The sequence below is a fragment of the Lotus japonicus genome, chromosome 4 (assembly GCF_012489685.1).
Source record: "Lotus japonicus ecotype B-129 chromosome 4, LjGifu_v1.2".
NCBI classification, from domain to species: domain Eukaryota; kingdom Viridiplantae; phylum Streptophyta; class Magnoliopsida; order Fabales; family Fabaceae; genus Lotus; species Lotus japonicus.
In genome coordinates, this window is record NC_080044.1 from 81221015 (window position 1) to 81246117 (window position 25103).

Here is a 25103-nt window from a genome sequence, read left to right on the forward strand (position 1 = left end):
TATATATATATATATATATATATATATATTGCACCCTTCATGGATTGATATTTTGACCTCCCCCACCCTACCCACATGTCCTCTAGCTCTTGCCACTTGAGCTATCATTCGATGACAAATAATAATTTATCTTATTCAATATAAACTTTTAACAATTTTGAAGATAGTAAAAAATTGAAAAAACTTTATAAGTGCAATTTACAAACACAAATCGTTATATCTGATGTATATCTATCATAGTGGTTAAAATTAACTCTTTAATCCCTAAGGTTCGATCATTAAGAACTGTACTCTATGGGAGACCTTTGACTTTAATCACACTCGAGTAGAACATGGTTTCCTCAGTAGACGATACATGTGGTTAAAAAACTAACAAAAATTGTAAAGACTTAGTTAAAAAACTTCATAAGCTCGTCTACTATGAATATAAAGATAAAAATAAGTGGAAGTTGGATAAGAATAATTTTTATTTTTTATCAATTAAGAAAAATTTTAAGTATACCAAATATAATTGCATTTAGGAAGTTCATTAAACACTTTATTGTATACTACTTTTTTTTTCCTATTATAGGTGAGTGCAACAATAATAAACCTCAGGGAAAGTTAGTGCAATATGTCCATATTTATGTAAAATCATATTAAATATTATTACCAAAAACATATTTTTAATATAAATTATAATTATTAATTATTATCAACCAAAAATTTCAAAATTAAACTATTTTGAAAAATGAATTTATTTGAGTTATTCTTTTATTTTTTTATAATGAATATGATATGCATAATATTTTAAATATACCTTCTAATTTTATTAATTTATTTTTAATATATTTAATTTATTTATTATCATATATGTATTTAATTAGGAAAATTACTCTATTATAATCAATAATTACTTGATAAAAAATATAAAAGTAGCAATATTAAGAATAATCATTAAATGATAACCACAATATGTAATTAATGTAAAAACTCAAGTGAGCTTTACATATATATATAGATGGTTGCAAGAGGATAGCAACACCGTTTTCTAGCATACTGTAATTGGTTATTTTTTCAAAAAATGAACATCTTGACTATTAGTCACTCACAATTGATAGCGATGAAATTAATCTCTCGTCTGACAATCAACGCATTAGACTCTATCGGGCTGGCTGAAAAGTTATTTTTTTCATTCACAAGAGTTAGTAATTGAATCTCCAATCACTTACTTAATTAAAGGATGAAGTTCAAACAAATTCACCACCCTTTTTTAAAAGCATTTTCATTTTTAAAAAATAAATAATTATATGAAATCTGTTAAAAAGTACGTTTAACAAATTATGTTGCTAGTCCTCCTCATAATGCGAGAAAGAGAGCATCTGAGAGAAAAACAAGAAGAAAATTACGTATGTTAAGAGTTTTTTTTACTTTCTTATTTGTCCTTTCATCATTTAAGGACAAATAAGAAAATAGTATTAGTGTGTCGTTAATCCACTCTCAATCCATTGTCCAAAAAAAAAAAAGTGATGTTAGTCCAATAATTGTTTTCCACATCCAAAACCTTGGAGAGTTTTGTCTGTACCATCAACTATTCTATCTAATGATTTTTTTTTAAAAAAAATTCAAAAGTAATGAAAATTAAAAAAAAAAATTATGTAACTATTTCATAGAGTAATGATATATACACACCTCATCTTTTAAAAACTTCATTTCCACCTAATTTTGTTTCTACCTCTCTCATCTTATCATCTATCACATCTCATACTTTCTCTCTCTTACTTTTTCTTTTCTTCATATCTCTCTCTTCTTCCACCTCCTTCCACCTCAAAATGAGGTGTGAAGAAAACATTTTCCTATTTCATAGCATGTAGGCTGATGTGTTGTGAATCAATTGAATGAAGTATAAAACTCTTTTATGCGTCACAAAAACTAATCTCTTATAATATTTTCATATGTACCAAGAGTCCACCAGAAGTCTAGAATCGTTGCCATATATATAAGAGGTGAAGCGCGAACCAACAGACCACAACGAGTTGCCAACAGAAGACCCTAGCCCCCACGCCATCACAGCAACACCAACCTCGCTTGAGTCCTTTCATCAAAATTCACCTTAATCATGACATTCAAGGGAAGAACCCACCGGAATCCGCAGCAACAACAGGCCTACCAAAACCAAAACCTCTCAGAAACAACTTTTTATTGGCCATGTTTATAAATCTAATGCTCATTTTTTCTATAAGCCAAAGAAATATTAAATGGGAGTACAAGGGGTACTAAACCCATAATACAAGAGAGAGTCGAAAGCAAGAGAAAAAAGAATACAAAAATACAAGATTACACTAAGAAGCTAATATATAGCTTAGAGAATAAACCCAAAGGGAACCCAACAGATTCTACTAAATTCAGTATCAGCAAATGAAAATGTGATATTAGAACACCCACTTTTTGAACAAGGCATCAACAAGAAAGCTCCAGCAGAAGAAAAAGAAAAGCATCTTGAAAGGAGCCTACGAAATACAACTTGTGTAGTAGTGCTGCAAAATCTAATGCTCATGTAAACAAAACAAAAAAAGGAAACAACTTTTTCAAATTAGAGTGACATCGTGCTTAAATGAGAAAATAAATATGCATATCCAACTTAAATTTTTAAATTACATTCATAAAATATTTCGTCTCAATTCATGTACCACAAAATAATACATATATATATGACTTAATACATCAGAAGACCCCTGAAATTGTAAAGGGAATCAGTTCCAGGACCTGTAAAATTTTTGCATCAAATTGGGCCCCTAGAATTTTTTTTTAATTCAATTAAGGCCAAAGTGTGCCAGCTGGTGATGTGGCTCGATTTTTAACCACTCAGCATTTCCACTCGGCTTTTTCGTTTTTTTTAATACAATTAATTCCAAATCTTTTTTTTTTATTCCAACTAACTTAAAAAAAAACTTAATCTAACCTAATAACTTAAAAAAATCAACTCTAATAAAATACTAATTCCTAATCTAATATGAGAATCCCCAATTAAGCCCTGACTATTCATCTTCATTCTTCAGCCCCAATTTCAACCCTAGAGTAGAAGAAGATAAAACCATCTTCTCCCCAGAACCCTAGTTCTCCATCTTCAGCTGCCACCCCTTCCTCTCCCCTCACCTTCTATCATCTTTCTCTTTCTCTCTCTCTCCCAAGGCCATGGTTGAATGATTGTGGTGCCTTTAACAAAGCCACCACTGAACCCATAAACCCACCTCACCCTCAAATTTTATCTGGTCTTACTATCATTGATAATCCATCTCAGAAGAAGGTAAAGGATGATGAGGAAGAGTCCAAAGAGGCCGACGAGCATGTAAACGACGGCGAAGATGCGGTCAACGCTGGCGTCGGGGTAGAGGTAGGAGAAGTAATCGACGGCGGTGATGAAATCGTTCCATGGAAGCATGTAATCGAGGCCGAGGGTGAAGTAGATGATGTATGTTAACTGCCATTTGTCTTCTAGAACCTTCTTCGCCGGCGATGAACCGAAACCCGAAGGTAGAAGGAGGCTCGATTCGCTGAAACCCATTTCAGTTCAGTTCCGTTTGGGTTCGGGTCGGTGCCTGTTTCTGGTCAGGAGTCAATGTCAATAGAGCAAATGCTATCTGGTCTTATTATCATTGATAATCCATCTTAGAAGAAGGAGTCGTGAAGCTTATGTAGTGCAAATCTGCTGGGAGAAGGATGAAGCCTAGCCCTTGTAGAGATGTATCAACAAAGCCTTCTAATCTGACATGGATGTGCCGAGTCGGTGAACCAAGCTTTTTGCTATGTGAGATGTGTGTTTTAAAAGCAAATCTAGAAGACTTACTTTGCTTTCTCTGCTGTCCTGTTTCTATCTAAGGCGTGGACTACATTGTTTCTCCCTTAGATGTTTCCTTTTTCTGATTTGGTTCTCTTTAGATAGTGTTGATGTTTGTTTCTATCTAAGGTTATTTGATTTTGATGTTCTGGGTCGATGTTGTGTTCTGGAAATTGAGTGATTTTAGATTAGAGATTTTATTAAGTTTTTTATTTTTTTATGCTTTAATATGAGTTGGAATTAAAAAATAAAGTTTTATAATTTTTTAATTAAAAAAAATTATAAAAGCCACGTGTAATTGATGACTAGGACAAAATTGAAGTGTGGCAGCATTTGACCTTAATTGAATTAAATTTTTTTTCTTAGGGACCCAATTTGATGCAAAAATTTTACGGGTCCTGAAACTGATTCCCTTTACAATTTTAGGGGTCTTCTGATGTATTAAGTCTATATATATATATATATATATAATATATATATATATATATATATATATATTTCTCTAATTCTCTTTTTATCACATCACACATCATATTTATTAATTTTTTCTCTAAGAATATTTTAGTGTGTAACCAAAAATAGTGATTAGTTTAAAAAAATAGTGATTCACTAATCTTTTTTTTTTCTTTTTCTGAAGGGAAAGATTTCTTCATATCTTTACTGTTAGTTAGGTTTAATCAAATATGGATTATTGTTTTTTTTTTGAACAAAAATATGGATTATTGTTAACTTTAGCCAGAAGCTTCATTTAGACAATTAAAAAAGAAGAAAAAACCCCACTTCAATTAAGTCGGTTTCGTCCTCTCTCACCACGAAATCACGCACCCCCTAACATTGTGCCTATAAATTGCGGCACTGCCCTAACTGCCATAGTTACCATTCATTCATTCATTCATTGCTGGTTAACAAAGAGGAAGCTCCTTCTTTTTTGCAACTGAAAAACCAACTTGATATCACAACAAAAGCATGGACCATTACTTCTACCTCACACTCTTGCTCCTCTTCGTTTCCTCCATATCACTCTCTCTTTTCTCCCTCTTCTACAAGCACAGGTCACCGTTCACCGCCCCCAACCTGCCTCCAGGCAGGATGGGGTTCCCAGTGATCGGTGAGAGCCTCGAGTTCCTGTCCACGGGATGGAATGGGCACCCGGAGAAGTTCATCTTCGACCGAATGACCAAGTACTGCTCGCACATCTTCAAAACCTCCATCGTCGGGGAACCGGCCGTGGTGTTCTGTGGGCCTGCGTGTAACAAGTTCTTGTTCTCAAACGAGAACAAGCTTGTCACAGCGTGGTGGCCCAACAGTGTAAACAAGGTCTTCCCCTCATCACTCCAAACGAGCTCCAAGGAAGAGTCGAAGAAGATGAGAAAGATGCTCCCTCAGTTTCTGAAACCACAAGCTCTTCAACGCTACGTTGGTATCATGGACGACATAGCGCAGAGACACTTTGAGTCCCATTGGGAGAACAAGACTGAAGTCACCGTCTACCCATTGACCAAAAGGTTCTTAATTTCACTGATAATCACAATTTCAGCATTTAATTACAACCAAACACACCCCACATTCTTTGTTTCGTTTTAATTTGTTTTTCACTATATTAGAAGAAAAGTGATTCTGAAAAGATCTTTAATTAACATGTCATTAGCAGGAATATGTTTTCTAAAATTTGATTCTAACCAAGATGCATTTCTTAATTTATTTTGGTTACATCATGGGATGATTTCATAATTGACATGAATAGCTTTTGTTTAATCAAAAATGATTTTGAGAAGATTCCAAACATGTCATCCAAGGATTCATTAATGATTAATAAGTGTGTTTTGCTAATAGGGTTTGTTTGCAAATGCTTATAACAGGTATACCTTTTTGCTGGCTAGTCGTTTGTTCATGAGCATTGAGGATGACACCCACGTAGCCAAATTAAGGGACACTTTCCATTTGTTAGCCTCCGGAATCATATCGGTGCCGGTCGACTTGCCCGGAACTCCGTTCCGCAAGGCAATTAACGCCTCCAACGTGATCAGGAAGGAGCTGTTGAAGATAATAAGGCAGAGGAAGGTGGATCTGAATGAAGGGAAAGCGTCGCCAACACAGGACATTTTGTCTCACATGTTGTTGACGTGCAATGAGAGTGGACAGTTCATGAATGAACTTGATATTGCTGATAAGATTCTTGGCCTCTTGATCGGAGGACATGACACTGCTAGTGCCACTTGCACTTTCATTGTCAAGTACCTTGCCGAGCTCCCTCACATTTATGACAAGGTCTATCATGGTTAGTCCAAAATATTATCCACCTCCCATTTTCTTTTTCATCACATTTCTACGGAAAATGAATTCTTTGTAGTCAAGGGCTCCTATATTCATGTACTCTGTCAATTTGAGTCGTTCGATCAAGATTAATCTGCTTAAATATTTTAAATTTTTATCACCCTCAAATTTTGATAAAATATATTAATCGAGCATCTTGATAACAAAGCATTATTATTTTTTGTAAAAAAAAATTATTGAAATGTTTTTTTTTTGTTTTAAATCGAAAAAGCCTACTCTATAAGTCAAAATCTCCATGATCTCATAATCCTTTTATGTCATTCTGTTCACGTTTGAATTCCGAACTAGCCTCCAAAAATATTCAAGGCAGTCTAGTTTCGTGCTATTGTGGTCAAAATTTAGAATTTCCCACTTGAGCCACTTCATGCAAACTGCACAAGCTTGATTGTGATCTTATCACTACAATAATTATATATATTTTAATCAAAAAAAAGCTTTCTTGCATGGTAAAACCTTTTTATATACTTCCACAAGAAACTATTCTTCTAGAAAACTTCATCTTGAAATCCATTTAACTTGATATGAGGCATGTTACTTTGCATTAGTAATTTCATTGAATTGGATCTATTGATCATTTGGGGCATTAATTCAACTCACCCTATTGACAAGTTATGTTACATTATTGTTGCGTTTTTCAAAATCTAGTATATAATTTCTGCTTTCTAAACTAAAGGTCCAAAAGCAGAAATCCAATTCTCATTATTTCTCCAAACTATATTCTCATTCACGTCCCCTCCACTTCTCATCTTATTTACTTTTTCTTTTTAAAATTTTGGCTTTTATAATTGAGGCATATGTTTATTCACCAATATCTATTATAAAAATGAGACAGATTAATCTTCCCAAGAAAAAAATTAAAATCCACTCAACTTAATTATCTCATCCCAAATTTGATCACCATGGGCTTACACTTTAGACACAAATATATATATATATATATATATATATATATGTATATATATATGCCATCATTATATTCATTATATATAACACTATTAACTTTTTTTCCTTTTATTCAAAATTTTCAGAGCAAATGGAAATTGCAAAACTTAAATCCCCAGGAGAGTTGCTGAATTGGGATGATGTGAACAAAATGAGGTACTCTTGGAACGTAGCTTGTGAAGTAATGAGGGTTGCCCCTCCACTCCAAGGAGGTTTCAGGGAAGCCCTCCATGACTTTATGTTCAACGGCTTCTCAATTCCAAAGGGCTGGAAGGTAATTGGTTATTTTAATCACAATAATTTTTTTGGTTTTTCTTTTAGTATTTTACCAAAGAGGCATTATCTATGGATCCAATCATCCAAATATCTTCTTTTTGTATCCCAATATCTCTCTCATTAATTAAAAGTTAATAAGAAAATATGCTAATTAAGATAATGGAAATGATTGTCCTGCATACACTTTTTATCAAAAATTCATCATTTAAGCAAGTGGTTGGGGGTTCGAATCCCAGCTCTTGCGAATAGAAAAAACTCCTTGGTCAACCCCCTACCGCTTAGTGCGCTGACCGTGGGGCGAGGGATTAGTCTCACGACCATCGGCTATGGGAATACCTTGGTCAAAACAAAAACAAAAACAAAACCAGTAGCGGTTTTATTGCGGGTGTTAAAAATCGTCATTAAAGCGTTTGTCGGTTGAATATTCAATTAAAAGTAGATATTCACATATAATTACTCTTACAATATTTAAGACAAAATGCAAGAAATTTTAAATGATGTGTCAAAACTGAACTAGCGAGACATAAATTGAGAATACTAAAAATTATAAAGAATATAATTGATTGCATATATAACTTAGGAATTTTAATTTCTTTCGCTTTGCACAATTTTAGATCCACGATTTGAAATCGTCTCATAAAGATCCTTAAGATATATTGAATGGATGCACAAGCGTACTTTAATCTAATAGTTCTATTGAAATCTTGAATCAACATCCATAACTTTTTTGATATAAACACTCAGTACTCTGTCATCCTTCAGATACCAACTATTTCAAATTCGAAATTTAGTCATAGTTAAAGTTCTTCATCGCACGATGTATTGTGAGGGGAGCGAACTCAAGAGTTCTTCCCACACATTCAGTGTTGCCAACTGAACTACTTCTCCTCAAGTGTAACTAACATCCATAATTAAATGAGCATAATGTGCGTGTTTTGTGTGACTATTTTGATTGTTGTATTGGACATGAGTGCTAAAGCTATTTTGAGGTAACCTGATTTAGATTCATTGCTTTTGTGTATATGCAGCTGTATTGGAGTGCAAATTCAACTCATAAGAGCCCAGAGTACTTCCCTGAGCCAGAGAAGTTTGATCCAACCAGATTCGAAGGAGAAGGACCAGCTCCTTACACATTTGTCCCATTCGGTGGAGGACCAAGAATGTGTCCAGGAAAAGAGTACGCGCGTTTGGAAATACTGGTTTTCATGCACAATTTAGTGAAAAGGTTCAAATGGGAAAAGCTGATTCCAGATGAAAGAATCATCGTAGACCCTTTACCCATTCCTGCAAAGGACCTCCCTGTTCGCCTTTTTCCTCACAAATCCTGAAAAGACGGATTCAATTCATTTCAAGAAACATAAAAAACTCTTATACAAGTTACACAAATTATATAAGTGCATTTTGTGTCTATCACTTTATTTGTTCTGTTTTATTACAAAATCACCCGGATGTAGTCATCATTTCGATGCTGGAAAAAAAAAACTTCATCATTTGAATGTCGACTATACTAAATTTGGGATTTAATCACGGTTAAAGCTCTCCCTCCCTCCTCTAAAGTGTATTGTGCGGTGATCGAACTCAATAGCTATTCTCACCAACTTTATTACTTTGTCATCTTCTTTGTACTTAAAAAATAAAATAGTCACACACAGCTGCTTGTAACTTTATATGGTTTTTTTATTTTCTTTGTGTTGTGTTATACACAGATATAGCTAGATGTATATCACAAATGTTTTTGGATCTTGTTTCTCCTCCTTTTACTTTGTAATCTTTCTTGGGTTTGAGATACATCAAATAAAATAGTCACAACATCTGTTACACCTTGTAATCTATCTGGTGTTTATTAATTAGTTTAGTAGTACTACTATTGTTATCCACATAAATGAATATATGAAGAATGATACGTGCAAAATAAAAATAAAAATCTGGTATATTATTGGCGATTTTAACCCACAACTATTAGATATGGTTAAAAACCTTCACTAATGTGTATGTTAAATGTACGTCACTAAATTTGATATGTCAGACCATCACGTTCCTAAATATATTATGTGAATGGGAAAAAACTAGTGATTCCAAGCATGTTATGGGTTTTTCAAGCTAAAATAAGCACTTATCATAAGTGTTTATTGTCACAAGTAACTAAACTGTTCCAACCAATTAGGCATTCTAAAAAAGAGAACTGCAGCAACTTACCACACAAAAGTAGTATCATTGATCGGTTAAGTCTTAAGTTAATGTAATTAGGTTATTAGGCATATTCTTCAATATGGTTTAGGGTTAATCAATTCTATCTTAAAGACTTATTATGAGTGCTCAAATGATCAATAGCTTTTTCGTCTCTGCATGACACAGTAATATGTGAGCTGAGCATATTAATTATTTTGCATGTTCTCTGGTAACTCTTGATTTCTAATTTCTTCACTATAGAGATATAATTAAGTTGCACCTTGTAATTAATGGGTTTGAATAACCTTTGCACTCATGCTAGTGAATCAAATTTATTTTGCTTTTGAAAAATTAAGAAAATCTGAGGGACCCCCGACCCTGTCAAAAGTAATGTCTGTCAAGTTTTCTGGAAGGATCTTGCTTTATTAAGAAAGTAATTGAATGCTTATTAAGGAATTGAAATGCTAACAAATTAGGTTATGAAAGCCTTTTTCTTTATATGCCAAATTTGTTCATAAGTACAAGACTACTTAAACCACCCTTTAATAGTTACGTTGAGCGTAATCAGAGAGAACCATCATCTAACTACATAGTCACTAGTTTGAACCTTTGACTATCATACAACATTCATCTGTTTTCACACTAACATAGACACGTCTACACATACGGCATAACTTCGTTTACATTAAACCAGAAATTGGAAGAAAGCCAACAGAACACATATACATCTCTAATTGGCACTCTAATTGGCACTCCCCCGGCCACTAAAAAAAAAAGGAGAGGCACTAATTGGTGCTAAATAGTAAATAGTCAAAAGCCCACGCTAACATCGGTTTAACATGAGCGTTTAGGTTCATGTTATATTGTTTGAAGCTAGCGATTTATTATCGGCTATGATAGTCAACACTACGTTTAGAGTTGATTTAGTTGATTATAAGATGACACAACTCATTTGACACTTCGGCTGATTTTAAATAGTGTCGGCTTTGTCAACATAATGTGTGAAAAATCAAATTGTTTGCATTGACCATGGAGCAGACTAATTGGTTGTCAATGCAAAGATGATGTTGAGTTATAGTCATTTTCTCACACACTACAAAAATAAAGTTGAAAATTATGGTGGTTTTATTACGGCGGTTCTTAAAATCGTCATTTTTATGTATGTCAGTTGCCATAAAATGACAGATTTCTTTGAATAAAGTAGTGGTTTGAACCGTCGTAATGTAACTAATAATATTTTAGTTTATAAAATGGGGGTTTAGCTGCCCTATTTTAATCTTATTTTTTTACACGCAATCTATTCTCTTTTTCCAAATTTTAAACCCTCTCCCGATTTCGTTTCACTCTCACTCATCACCCCATCTTCTGAGCAAACCCTATCAATGTTCATGGCAGTCAGTTTTCCATTTCACAAGCCCCATCTTCATTGTCGCTCATCACTCTCTTCATCTCGCTCTTGTGATTAGGGTTTTGATGTTGAGCTACACAATACACTGAACAAGCTCGCTCAATCATGACTATCTCTTTTGAACTAGTGTGATCTTCTTTGACATCTCTTATTCTTCAAAGCAATTTCCTCTTCTCACCACCGTCAAGGAGATCGTATTAATGTATGTTGATGCCTTCGCATCAGGTGTGTTTTCATTTTTTGTTTCCTCGCTGACTTTTATTGTGACAGTTTAATAGCTGTAAATTGAAGAAAAAAAATCACAAGTTACACTTTTCTTTGTAGTGACACCTAAAATTGGTCGCTTTCAATCAGGCCAAACAATATTGCTAACTTGGAAATATTATGCTTAGCATTTCCAAGCCAAGGTTATTGTTTATACCAAATTTTAATTATTTATTTTTGATGGATGTAAATCTAGCTGTTGAAGAATAATAGCAATCTCTCCCGACATTTGACTTTTCCATTATTTATACTTATGTTTTCTCCCTTATTACTATAATCTAACTTATTTACTACTAGCTAGACAATAGATTTTAACTAAACAGAGTATCAAGTATGAGTCCTTCACAAAATATGGAGCTCACGTCATTACCTTTGTAATGCATTGATTTCATTATCAATATATATGATGTACACTGAATCTCCTTTCACACTGAATCTGTTTCCAAACACAGACTTGTAGTTTTCTGTACGTACGTACTCTGCTATCACTATCTCGTGCAACTCATTCCTCTTGCGACACACGATGGATGATAAGCCACGGCAACAGAGTTAAAGTAAACAAATAAAGAAGGACCAACTAGCATGCATATTGCAGATTTTTTTCTGCATCAAAAGAAAAGAAAAGAAGAAAACAACTAGTGAAATGACCACGTCTTTTGAGTATGGAAAAGGAATACATGTTTTTTATATTCAGCGTGCATCTTACTTTTTTGGAACTTATAAGAAAAGTCTCATTTTTAATTAACTGTACTATATTTTTCTCTATATCTTCAAAATCATGCACGTACGTATATATGTCCAAACGGGTCAATTATCTATATATTGCTCGATATATAAACAGTTTGTTTTTTTGGGGGTAAGCCAAATATTATAAAAAGGACTCGATATATAAACAGTAATGCATGCATGTGAACATTCTATCAAGTTCGACAGCAATATATATGTGTTTGACAAGGATGTTGGAGGCAAACATGAGTGGGGAACAAAACAGTTTTGAGATTTGACAGATTATCACCAAAATTGAACATTGCATTATAGATACCATAAATTAGATATATGCGTACGTGTAGGTAGGATTTGAGGACAAACTATGTTCAAATGAGAAACGTAACTTCAAATTGAATTGATTTTTGAGTCTTGATTCGTACGTGTAATTAAACAGGAACTTTCGGTGACACTTGCAGTAAAGAGATTGTGCAGTTTGTGGTTGTGAACCATCGCTACAAACCGCATGTGCCGCTGAAATTTTAGTATGCACAAACTTTTTCAGTTGATTTTTAAACTTCCTATAAAAAAGTTGGACAATTTCACAGGAATCTATCCAATCAAATTGTTCAAATTGAATAATCGAGCCTTGATCGATATATTTATATTTAGAAATTAATTTTTTTGAAAGAATATAATGAAAAACTGTCACGCTTGTAGAACAAGAAAAGTACGTACAACATCGAATAATAATTCGAGTAGTAAGAGTTGTGTGACATATGTGTTGGGAGGATAATGCCATATCCAGTGGCGGATCTAGGACCTCGGGGTCAGGGGGTCAAATTTTTCAATTGAGCACATCAATAAAAATATAATTAAAAACAACTGTAATATGTTTATACATCATATCAGCTTTGATTCATATCACAACAGGATAATTCACAGCCGCTTGCTTGCATATACAAACAATTGAGCTGCCAATTGGAATGGCAAGTTACTTTAGCTATTTTGGTATTTTGGTTTTGGACCCTCTTCACCCTCTAGTATTTCCTCATTTCTCTTCCCCTTGTCCATGCCATTATTTATAAATCAACAAAACCATAATGCTTGCAGCTCAACACAATCAATTAGTCAATGTATTTTCAGTTCTAACTCAATTTCTCATGTGCGTCAAGTAAAAGAACATCAAAAACAAATAATGGTCAAATCAATTCTTTTCAATATAGGCAACACTATAACTTTTCAATATAGGCAACACTAAAACTATTCCAGTAAATGAAACATATTTTTTAGAAGATATTAAACATATTTTTTCTAATATTAAGGACGTTGGCAATTTATATCTGTGAATAAAAGTTGAAATGAAAATAAAAATTTGAACTTGGTATTGAAGGGGAAAATCTTGAAAACAAGAAACTTTTTTTTAGATAAGCCAAAATTGATATTGAAATTAAAGGGAGTACTATGGTACTCCAACCATTTACAAAAGAGAAAGAAAATTAGCCAAAAGCTAACTATGGAAAAAGAACGGTCAAACGCACAAAAGCTCACAAGGAGGTTGTGCCTCAAGCCCTCAACCAACATAACAGATGGGTACAACAAGGTGCAGCACTACTAAATGTCAAAAAAGAGATAGCTATACTAATAGTATTCCAACCAAAATAAGACTTTAAGATCCACTAGTGAAAGATTGTCAAAAACCAGCAACCTGTCAAACCATAAACCAGCAGCAAATTCAGCAGCTTATTCACCACTCTAGGATATCATTGAACTCATATATGCAATTACAATTCTACAAGAGACCATTACGGATTACCTACCTAGTATTACCAGAAATAAAACAGGAAAGAAGTTTGGAAAGACTAGAATTGACAATTAAGTTCCTCTATCAGAAATCACAAAATATCTGCATATGCATACAGAACCGATGCGAAGGGAAGGCAAGGCAAGGCGAGGCGAGGTTTGAAGGAGTAGGAATATGATTTAGAATTACAAGCCAAGATGGAGACTGAGTGAGTATGGCAATTTTAGGATTTAGAATTAGGGCTTCCAGATTTAGGGAAAATCATATTCATGGTTGCTTGGGAAAATCAAGCTTGAGAAGAGAAAGGAGAATTGGACTGGTGGTGGCGTGGCATGGTGGTGGCCGGTGGTGGTGCCGCCGTGCCTTGATGAGGGTACGAGAGGGTGAGGGCGTCTGAGCGTGAATGTGGTTCGTGAGAGGCAGACAGGGTGAGAGCGTGCGTGAGTATCAGAGTATGTGAGTGTGTGAGAGAGAGGAGTAAGTGGGGTTTGGGTGCAAATATAAAATCTCAGGGGGTTCAAAAAATAATATTACAAGGGGGTAAGTAAAATTTTCTTTTTTTCCAGGGGGTTCACACTACCACAAAAAGGGCATTGGGCAGCGGCTATGGAGTAGCGGTTCACTGTTTACCGCTACCCAAGCTTTTTATAGAAAAAAAAAATATGGAAAGCAACTATTGTAACATTAAAAAAGAAAAGAAAAAATCAATCTTATAGTGAAACCGCTACCCAAGTAAAATTTCTCGGTGCTAGGTAGCGCTTACATTAACCGCTACCCAAATTGAACCTTTTTTTCCCTAATTTATCAAAACCCTACCTGGGAAATCCTTTTCCCTTTCCCTCTGTCGTGAACGCAATAACCCTTGCTCCCTGCCGTAACCGTCTCCGCATCTGAACCACAAGCCTTGACTGACTACTGCTCCCCTTCTGGCAGTGCTTGGTGCTCGACATGGGCGCAAGTTCTGCAGGTGACATCTCCCTTTTCTTTCATCTTACCTTCTTTTTTTACTGGGGCTCGACGCTGTTTCTGTTACTCACCAATCTTCCTACTTTCACGATCCTGATCTCAACCCTTCCTCGTTGCCATCACCGTCTCTGCATCTAGAGAGTCGTAGTTCCGCGCCGCATCTCAGGGAGCCCTAGTTCTACGTTGTCTCTCTCTCTTCGCCGAGACTTGGTTCCGTTCTGCTGCTTCATCACCGGCTCACAACACTTCAATTCTCTTCTGCACCATGATTCCCCATAGCCAAATCAGCTTCACCGATTACAGGTATCATTTTCATTTTGTTGATTGGGCTATTGAATTGAATTCGGTGAAGCTCAATTTCAGCATCATGATAAATCGAAATCGAAAATTTGATTGTATTTCTTGTACTGACATGCTAGCTCTTGCTGCTATAAATTCTGTTCTTATGATTTGTTTATGTGCCTAGATCACCTACTTATTTGTTTCCAATTCATTGACTTGGGTCCTGACTATATTGATTTTTAAGGATTTCTTCTGATTGTGCTAATGAAAACAAGAAGAATATATCTGTTGAAGATCAAAATTCTGATATAATTTGGCTTTGTTTGCAATTGATTCCATGACTAATTGAGCTCGGGTTCCAGTTTGGTTATGCTTGATTAGTCAAAAAAATTCACTCAACTCAGTGTTTTCTTCACAAAAGCTAATTAGTCATTGCATTAATCTATCTCATTTGCGATTTCTTGTTTTTTTTTTATTCACAGAATGATCCCTGGTGTGAAGAGTTAATTATATTGATGCTGAAAAAAAAGGTCAGTTGTGGTGTAAATTATATTGGATTGGATTGTGGACTCAAATGGACATGGCTTTGTTTCGTTAACTGAACTCTGATTTGTTTATTTTTCTCTCTTTAATGTTATTAGAGTATTGATTATTTGAATTCATATCTCAAATATTTTGCACCTTAGATGATGTTTCGTTTGGCAGATTTGTTACTATTTCAGTTCTTTTTTTTTTGTGTTTTTTTGGAAAATTGTACAACATGAGGCAGAAGTGAACTAAAATTGTAAGAGGCTTTTTGAACTTAGTTTGTGATGAATGTGTGAAAAATAAGATGTGATAATTAAGGCTAACCTGAAATAGATGTAACTTAATCAAATATCTCTTAACATGTTATGTTTTGTTTCCCATTTTATAAAAGATACTTTATCGTTACTGTTATTTTACTAGTGCTTGGAAGTCCCAAAAATCTAATTAGAACATGTTATGGGGAAGGATTTCAATTGCTCTTTATATGAATGATATACTTTTTCTAGAGTAAGAAACTCATTAAGTTCCCTGAGTAATTTTAACATATAACGATGACTGTTGGGTGGATACCCCCATAGCTGGTCCTGTTTTATGGGTTGGCTCGTTTGGCTGCCTATATGTGAGGTTTCTTCTTACATTTTGTTACTGTCTTAATATGTTGATTCCAAATTGGGAAGCCCTTATTGGGGATTTGGAGAAATTAATGCTGAGATGTTAGTTGACTGCTATTTGAATTTTATAGCAGATTTGAGCCTCATGAGTAAAGATTCATGTCTAGTGAGTTTCAACAGTGGAGTGCTACATTGAAAAGCTTTGAGTTCCTTGGGAGGTTGCTTAGTCTTTGGAATGTAGGGAATTTGTAGTTGCTGTCTTATTCTCGTTCCTGCTTTTGGCATTATTTGGCTTCATTTTATGGCTATTTGAAGACTTTGTTGTGTTGGCTAGGAAACATTTAGGTGGCAGGCTCTTGTCTTACTGACTATGTCATTTTGTTTATTAGGATTATAGTTTTAAGTATTGTTGCAGGTGACTTATTCATATAGCTTTATTGTAGTTTTAGATCTGTATTGGGTTTGTAGTTTTCTATGAATTGCTAGTTATATTTGTATGTTTCTCATGCTTTTTTCTGCTTCTTGTATTGATTAGACACTGATGAAGAGTTGATGAATTGCAAGACCAAGTTTAAAGAAAGGATTGCAATGTTGCAATGTTACAAAATAAGCAAGTTGGAAAGAGAGATGAATGACACCCAAAGTTCTTTCCTTAAGAAGATGATTCCATCTGGGAGATTAGCAAGCTACAAATAGAAGCAAAGGTAAATGAATTGATACACATGTTGCCTATACTGACATCCAGTCATGAGGAATGTTGTTTGTAATTTTGTCTCTAATTTGTATTGCAGGGTCACACGTCTTTGAAGAATAAACGTGATTCCTCCATTCAAAATCTTTTAGCTAGGTATAACTTAGGGATGAATTTGTTCTTTTTGTAAACAAAACAAGTGTATTTGGATATCAGATTGAATTTGTTGTTTTGGTGCACAATTTTTAATTTTTCGGTTTCAGCACAATTATATGGATATTGAGTTGTTCTTTATTTAGTTTTCAATCTTACTGTTATATTTCACATTGGGTATCAAGGGTTAATTGGGTTCTGATTCATTTGCCTGCTTTTTTTATAAAAAAAAATAGAGTAAGGCAGCGATTCCTGCCAAAAAAAAAAAAAGATGGGTAGCGGTTTTATGCCTATATGAGTAGCGGTTGAAAACCACTACCTATCTTTTAATGCGAAGCGGTCGCGGAACCGCTACCCATCTTTTTAATTGAGTAGCGGTTCAGAACCGCTACCCAATTTTAGCAACGCTGAGTTTAGCATCACCCACTTAACCGCTACCCAACATTGAACATAACCGCTACCCAAGCCCTTTTTTGTGGTAGTGTCATCTGAACGAACCCCTGAGCTGGCTGTGGGTCCGCCCCTGGTCATATCTACTAAATGTTATTAATAAAGGGTTGACCAATTTTTAAGATAATACTACAAAATTCTACATATAATAATAAAAATAAGGGAAAAGCGGCTATCATATCCGTTTTTCTGTTCCAATTGTGTGAGGTTCAACTCCATTTTAGGCTATGTTTGACATGATATTTTAACTAGTTTAAAGTTTATTTAACTAGTTTAAAAGTTTTTTAAAAATCTGATAAATGAGCTTATTTCAATAGTTTTTTTTAATAAACTACCCGAGATAGCTTAGAGTTTATTGAACTTATTCACATTTTTACATCTTATCATTTTTCCTCCTCTTTTATTGACCGTTTGAAACACAAATTGGGCGTATGAGTTGCACCCAAGAGTTAAAGTCATTAATGTAACTCAAAAGTCCAAAGTCAATAATATATTACTAGCAATTTTTTTTAGGTTAAAAAAAAATTCATGGATGTATATATATCATCTCATCTCTGATGTATACTTGTTGAAAAAAGCACACTGCCACACTCTAGCAATATACCAAAACCAACCTATAATTAGTACATTCATTTCTACTGCCACTCTAGATTCATGGAGTTTCTTTTAAAAAAATGATATTTCGTTTATTAATTTGTCAAAGTAATTTACGAAGACGGTGACTGAGTTGCATTATTTTTTACGCGTTCTCAATAAATGAAGACAAATATCTCAATATCTAATCATACAAAATAAACTACTCCAAATCTCCAATATACGACTGGACTGAAGTCTATGTCAATGGCACAAGTTTAGTAATGTCTATTTATAATTATTTAATTGGATAGTAAGCATAAAAAATATATAAATTGGAGAGTTGGGAGCATTATAAAATCAATTCATTATTGCGTCCACGTCTTCTATCATACTAGTGCTTTTTTACCCGCGCGTTGCACGGGGAATATGTCTATTATATTTGATACATCGATTCATATTTTAAATTATAAATATTTAAGATGCTAAGAATGTAAGAATAATCATAATAAAGATGTAGATATTTAAAGAGCACAAATTTTGAAAAACACAGAAGTTGATAAACCAAAAGCTTTAATTTTTGCATATGTGAGGTATAACTGAATTTTGTTTGTGAAGATGTATACTCGTGTTGCATAAAGGGTAATGCTTTTGTGTTTTAGATATATAACAATACATAAATATATAATTATTTTTTAAATTATTATAAATACACTTAAGTTATAGAAAATGAATTTTATTTTTTTTAACTCGTACAAATTTTCATTTTCATGTAAAATGTTTCTCCCCGTGAGATCTCGTAACTCTAATTTGTTAGCACTAATAAATTCAGGTCATAATTTTATAGTACATATATATTAATATTTTGTATTCCTCTTACTTTTCTTATTATCAAATTATTATAGTTATATACTTATATAAATATACACTCTTAAAATTTTGAAAATAATACTAAAGTTAATTATATTAAATTTATTCTATTAAAATAATATCAATTAATTAGTTTAGAATATAATGATTGTATAAAAAAAGTATAATGATACTTTTTATATAAAACAAAATCTCACGTAGATAGCATTATAGTACTTTAAAATTAAAACATACAATTAAAAATTATACGCAAATACAAACAACAACCGCTTTTAGGTTTCAGAGCAGACTTAAATGCAAATCATCTTTACTCAATGGATTCTCATTTATCAGAGAAACAAAATCTTATAAATTTCATAAATCAATATAGAAGGGGAAATTCTAGTGTTTTTTTACCCGCGCGTTGCACGGGGAATATGTCTATCGTATTTGATACATCAATCAATTATTTGATTATTTAAAATATATTAAACAACATATGAAATAGAAGGGTCTCAAATGCTAAGCAAAGTGGACCAAAAGACTTGTCATCTAAGCCTGATTGAGATCAAGATGAAATCGTTTTACATTCTTCATGAACATGAAAACAATGACACAAATAATAGATATAAGGAATCACCAATAAAGCAAACGATAAACACATATTATGAAAAAAAAAAAGATGTGATAGTAACACTAATCAGGATTGTAAAAGATAAGTCATAAAGTATGACATCATTTTGTGTTTATACCAAGTCATCCAAGTTTGAGTCAATATTGTAAGGTACCTACAAAATTTATGAAATATATCGGAATTTTTTTTTTTGGTTTGTTTGCTCTGTCCTGTTTTCTTTCCGGCACTTTCTAGGTTTTCCTATCTTTCTGTCTTTGGGTTTCTTCTGTTTGGTTTTTGTCTGGCTCGATCTTTGGGTGTACTTTCGGGTTTTTTCCGCCGGTGTTGGTTGGTTTGTATTTCCTGCTTAAGAATTTGCTCTCAAGCCTTTTGATATTATATATATATATATATATATTTATCTTTCAAAAAAAAAGTTTGACTTTTTATTAGTAGTTTGTCAACACTACTTTAGTTGCATATAATAATAAATTGTGTAAGAAATATATATATATATATATATATATTTATTGATTCGTCTACTTAAAATTTGTCTTCTAAAGGAGAAGAGCCGAAATATATAGGGAGTTTATGATCTTTTATAGTATATCAAGTAACAATTTTGTGTCTAAGGGTGACGATTGTCCTATATATTACCACAACGTGATTCCACCCTTAGTACATTCATTAAAAAATTATTCTTTTTTTGAAAATGGAAGAAATAGCACGTGATTCTTTTTCAAAAAATTCAACGTGTCAATACATTAGATAACAACTGTGATTCTGTTACATATTTAATTTAAAAAAAAAAGTGATTATTAAACAATAGATGAAATAGAAGAGTCTGAAATGCTAAGGAAAGTGGACAAAAAAGAATCACCAATAAAGTAGATGATAAATACATATTAATCATGGAAAAAAAAGAACGTGATAGTAGCACAAATCTGAATTGTGAAAGATAAATCATAAAGTATGACCTCATTTTTTTTATTTCAAGTCATCCATGTTTGAGCCAATATTGCAGGGTGCCTACAAAATTTAAGATATATATCAGACTTTGTACATACTTGTTTTAATCAATAAAGAATTATTTCATTGTAAGGGAAAATAGAACGAACCTTAAACCGACAATAATATTTTTGCATCAAATGTTCATCAACTTATAAGATGTCATAGACATCATGTTAACAATGAAATAAAGTTAGGTCACTTAGAAGTCAGTTTGTATTCAAAAAACTATTAAGATAAAAAAATTCAACTAACCACTCATATGTTCTCAAAAACTTCTTGGTAGACAACATTGCGCTTGGAGTTTGAAACTACCCCTTATTTATCCCCTAGTGTTTTTTACCCGTGCGTTGCACGGCAAATTGATTGTTGGAGTTGACATTAATAAAAAATATAACAAAATGTGATGAGTATAGAGAAATACGTGTGGTATAGAGTAAATTATATAAGTTGTTTGTATGAGAGCTGTGATAGTAGAGAAAGAATGACGTAGATTCTCTCCCATCGTTGGGTTAAATAGAGAATAAGAGAGGGAATTAGTTTGCCATGAATCGACATTTAAATAAAAATAAAAATATCAATATATAAAAACAATGATAGACTTAATAAATTAATAAGATTACTCCCTCCCAATAACCAAAAAAATTAATAAGATTACAATTGGAAAGCTAAAAAAATTGATCAAACTTTGTTCTATGTCTACTCAAAATGAGAAGATTGAAAAAATACATTGGACCCACAAAATCTGCCCCCTTTATCTCTCATCCCTTGCCAATCAAACACACTAACTCTTATCTCTCTCTCCTCTATTTCTCTCTTCTCTTTCACTACCATATCAAACAAAGCATTAGAGAACCTAGTTGAATAATTTAGCAAGGCTATAACAAAATGGCATAGGAGTTCTTGGAAAATAATTTTAAAATTTCTTTAAATTATTTTTCAAATCTTATCCAATATAGCTTTTGTTTGAAAGTAACATATCCACTTCATTAGCATTCTTTGTGTGCAATCACCCTCCTCTGTCTCTCTATTCTCCTGCCTACAACTCATTTCCTTCTTCTAGCTTCTCATACCTTATTTCAAGTAGTGCCTTGATTTCTTTAAGGCATTTGATTCAAATTAGCCTAATTGAACCAACCAAAACACATAAAGAATAAAATTAAAAACAGACACATAAGTAGCTTCAAACCAATACATTAATCTTATGAATCAAATGCTAGACATAAAGAACTTTTAACTAAAAGGATTCATTCTCCTACCTCAGAAATTAAAAGCATTAAGCCACATGCTTTTCCTTCCCAAACTCTATCTCGAGCCTTTAATGTACTTCAACAATTCTTCTCTAATTTTTTTTTTGAAATCTCCTGCATTCTTCATTCCTTAGCATAGTCTGAGAAAACAAATCATAATATGTCTTAGATCAAGAAAATCATTTCAACCTACAATATTATATCAAGAAACTGATTTTGGAGCAACACGCGTAGGTAGATTGGCGGAACCATCACCTATAACCCGAGTCAAAATAAGATTAGACATAAACAAAACTATGCAAAGAAGGAATTTGAAGAGGAAAAGGGAGAATGCTCACCACTTTTTCCGGCCAGCTCTCCAATTGAGTCATGGAACGTGACAAAGAGGGGAGTCGAAGTCATCATTATAAATTTAGTAAGGAGTAGTAGTAAATCTTCTTTCAAAATATAATTTATTTAAATCTTAAATAATTAGGGAAAATCTTTTAAAATTCAGGTTTCAAGATAAAATAGCACAACATAAGAGAGGCTATCTAACAAATTGACAATAAAAACAAAAAAAAATCTTTAAAAAATATTTAATAAAAATACGATAAAAATTCGGATTTTTTTTAGAGTATTAATTAATTTAAGATAAAAATAAAAAACCTAAATCCTAATTGATTTATACTCTAAAAATAACTCTAAAATAGAATAAAATATTTCCTGTAGAATCACATACAAAGGAGAATTAGAAAACATAAAAAACAAATCAAATATTGTAAAATTCCATATAGAATATAAAATGGACTCACCATCCATGGCTTCCAAAGAATCTCTTTTGGTGGAATATCTATAAAAAAAACCTGAAGAAAAGAATTTGAAATTAGCATGGCAAGTGATGAATGAAATTGACCTTGAAGTCAAACATGAGTGAATGAAAGTTAAAGGTAAAGTAAAATAAAATTGAAAAAAACCATAACATATTATGCAAGCAAAGGAAGAAAATAATTTGAAACCTCCATCTGCAACCTTCCCAATCAGTCCAAGGCAGCAAATCGGAGGGATGCGATTGCATGTCGATGGCAAAGTGATTCCGTTGAGAGATGAGACGATTTTGTGGGGGTGGTTCCGTTCAGTGGAGAGATGAGATGGAAATTGCATGGAGGAGATGAATTTCATGGAGGAGATAGTGGAGGTAGGCATGGTTTTAAGAGGGTTTTTGCTGATGTGATGTATTATTGATTTAAATCACTTATCACAGATTTTATATTAAGATAAAATCATGAAATAAACAACATAAATCCTAATCAAATCTAAAATTAACAAATGTACCAAATAAATATAGATAAAAACTATCAAAATCTAGCAAATCACAATAAAAACTCATAAAATCAGGAATTAATTAAAAATCCGAAAATTCAATAAAAATACCATAAAAAAATAAATAATAATATAAATTAAGATAAAATACAGAAATAAACAACATAAATCCTAATCAAATCTAAAATTTAAAAATGTACTAAATAAAAATAGATAAAAACTATCAAAATCTAGCAAATCACAATAAAAACTCATAAAATCTGGAATTAATTAAAAATCCGAAAATTCAATAAAAATATCATAAAAATTAATTAATACTCTAAAAATAAATCAAAAATTAATTAAGATAAAATCAAGAAATAAAAAACCTAAATCCTAATCAAATCTAAAATTTAAAAATGTATTTTTTTATTAAGGAGAAATAAGGTAAGGAAAAATCAGGGCACAGGTGGCAAGTGGGGCCAAGGAGAAAGAGCTTACATGTAAAATATTAGGTGAGAATTAATCTGGGAGCGACACGTCACTAACTTGGCATGTGAGAGCGACACGTCATGCTAGAAGTTGTTCTTTTCTAATATATATAAAATTTAAAAATGTTCTAAATAAATATAGATAAAAACTATCAAAATATAGCAAATCACAATAAAAACTCATAAAATCCGAAATTAATTAAAAATCCGAAAATTCAATAAAAATACCATAAAAAATAATTAATACTCTAAAAATAAATAATAATATAAATTAAGATAAAATACAAAAATAAACAACATAAACCCTAATCAAATCTAAAATTTAAAAATGTACTAAATAAAAATAGATAAAAACTATCAAAATCTAGCAAATCACAATAAAAAGTCATTAAATCCGGAATTAATTAAAAATCTGAAAATTCAATAAAAATACAATAAAAATTAATTAATACTCTAAAAATAAATCAAAAATAAATTAAGATAAAATCAAGAAATAAAAAACCTAAATCCTAATCAAATCTAAAATTTAAAAATGTATTTTTTTATTAAGGAGAAATAAGGTAAGTAAAAATCAGGGTACATGTGGCAAGTGAGGCCAAGAAGAAAGAGCTTACATGTAAAATATTAGGTGAGAATTAATCTGGGAGCGACACGTCACTAACTTGGCATGTGAGAGTGACACGTCATGCTATAAGTTGTTCTTTTCTAATATATATAAAATTTAAAAATGTTCTAAATAAATATAGATAAAAACTATCAAAATCTAGCAAATCACACTAAAAACTCATAAAATCCGGAATTAATTAAAAATCCGAAAATTCAATAAAAATACCATAAAAAATAATTAATACTCTAAAAATAAATAATAATATAAATTAAGATAAAATACAAAAATAAACAACATAAACCCTAATCAAATCTAAAATTTAAAAATGTACTAAATAAAAATAGATAAAAACTATCAAAATCTAGCAAATCACAATAAAAACTCATAAAATCCGGAATTAATTAAAAATCCGAAAATTCAATAAAAATACCATAAAAATTAATTAATACTCTAAAAATAAATCAAAAATAAATTAAGATAAAATCAAGAAATAAAAAACCTAAATCCTAATCAAATCTAAAATTTAAAAATGTATTTTTTTATTAAGGAGAAATAAGGTATGTAAAAATCAAGGCACATGTGGCAAGTGGGGCCAAGGAGAAAGAGCTTACATGTAAAATATTATGTGAGAATTAATCTGGGAGCGACACGTCACTAACTTAGCCTGTGAGAGCGACACGTCATGCTAGAAGTTGTTCTTTTCTAATATATAGAGATGTGTTGACAGTGTTGTAGCCTTATAATAAAAAACTATCACTACTAGAAAAACTAGTTTTCACATCGGGTATTTTTGAGTTTTAACATCGGTTTTTATCCGATGTAAACAATGTTGATGTGGTATCTCCTAACCTTTTCACATCGGGTTTATAACCGATGTGAAAAGTATACCTTTCACATCGGTTAAGTCAACCAACTGATGTGAAATGTACACTTTTCACATCGGTTCAGTCAGCCAACTGATGTGAAATGTACACTTTTCACATCGGTTCTGTCATATACATTTCACATCGGTTAGACAAAAAACCGATGTG

At 32.3% G+C, this 25103-nt stretch overlaps 1 protein-coding gene and 1 long non-coding RNA gene across 4 annotated transcripts; both read left to right on the forward strand.

The window, feature by feature from the left end:
- Positions 1-4683: 4683 nt before the first annotated feature.
- On the forward strand, positions 4684-9197 carry LOC130711790 (beta-amyrin 28-monooxygenase-like). The gene is made up of 4 exons (XM_057561530.1): positions 4684-5322; positions 5677-6095; positions 7180-7367; positions 8398-9197. Exons 1-4 carry the CDS (start codon positions 4784-4786, stop codon positions 8695-8697), a joined length of 1446 nt encoding a protein of 481 aa, XP_057417513.1. The 5' UTR covers positions 4684-4783; the 3' UTR covers positions 8698-9197.
- Positions 9198-13751: 4554 nt separating this feature from the next.
- Positions 13752-17103, forward strand: LOC130713589 (uncharacterized). Of its 3 annotated transcripts, XR_009010934.1 has the most exons (5): positions 13752-14686; positions 14824-14988; positions 15450-15497; positions 16642-16810; positions 16898-17103. It is a non-coding gene; the product is annotated as an uncharacterized LOC130713589 (long non-coding RNA). The 3 variants fall into 3 exon arrangements; XR_009010933.1 differs by having other exon boundaries at positions 13752-14988; XR_009010932.1 differs by lacking the exons at positions 13752-14686; positions 14824-14988 and having other exon boundaries at positions 15054-15497.
- Positions 17104-25103: the final 8000 nt, after the last annotated feature.

Bases quoted from the DNA above. Each gene is read 5' to 3' on its own strand.
- LOC130711790 (XM_057561530.1), top strand. From the start codon at position 4,784: ATGGACCATTACTTCTACCTCACACTCTTGCTCCTCTTCGTTTCCTCC. The intron at 5,323-5,676 runs GTTCTTAATTTC...TGCTTATAACAG, and splicing joins GTCTACCCATTGACCAAAAG to GTATACCTTTTTGCTGGCTA. The intron at 6,096-7,179 runs GTTAGTCCAAAA...CAAAATTTTCAG, and splicing joins TTATGACAAGGTCTATCATG to AGCAAATGGAAATTGCAAAA.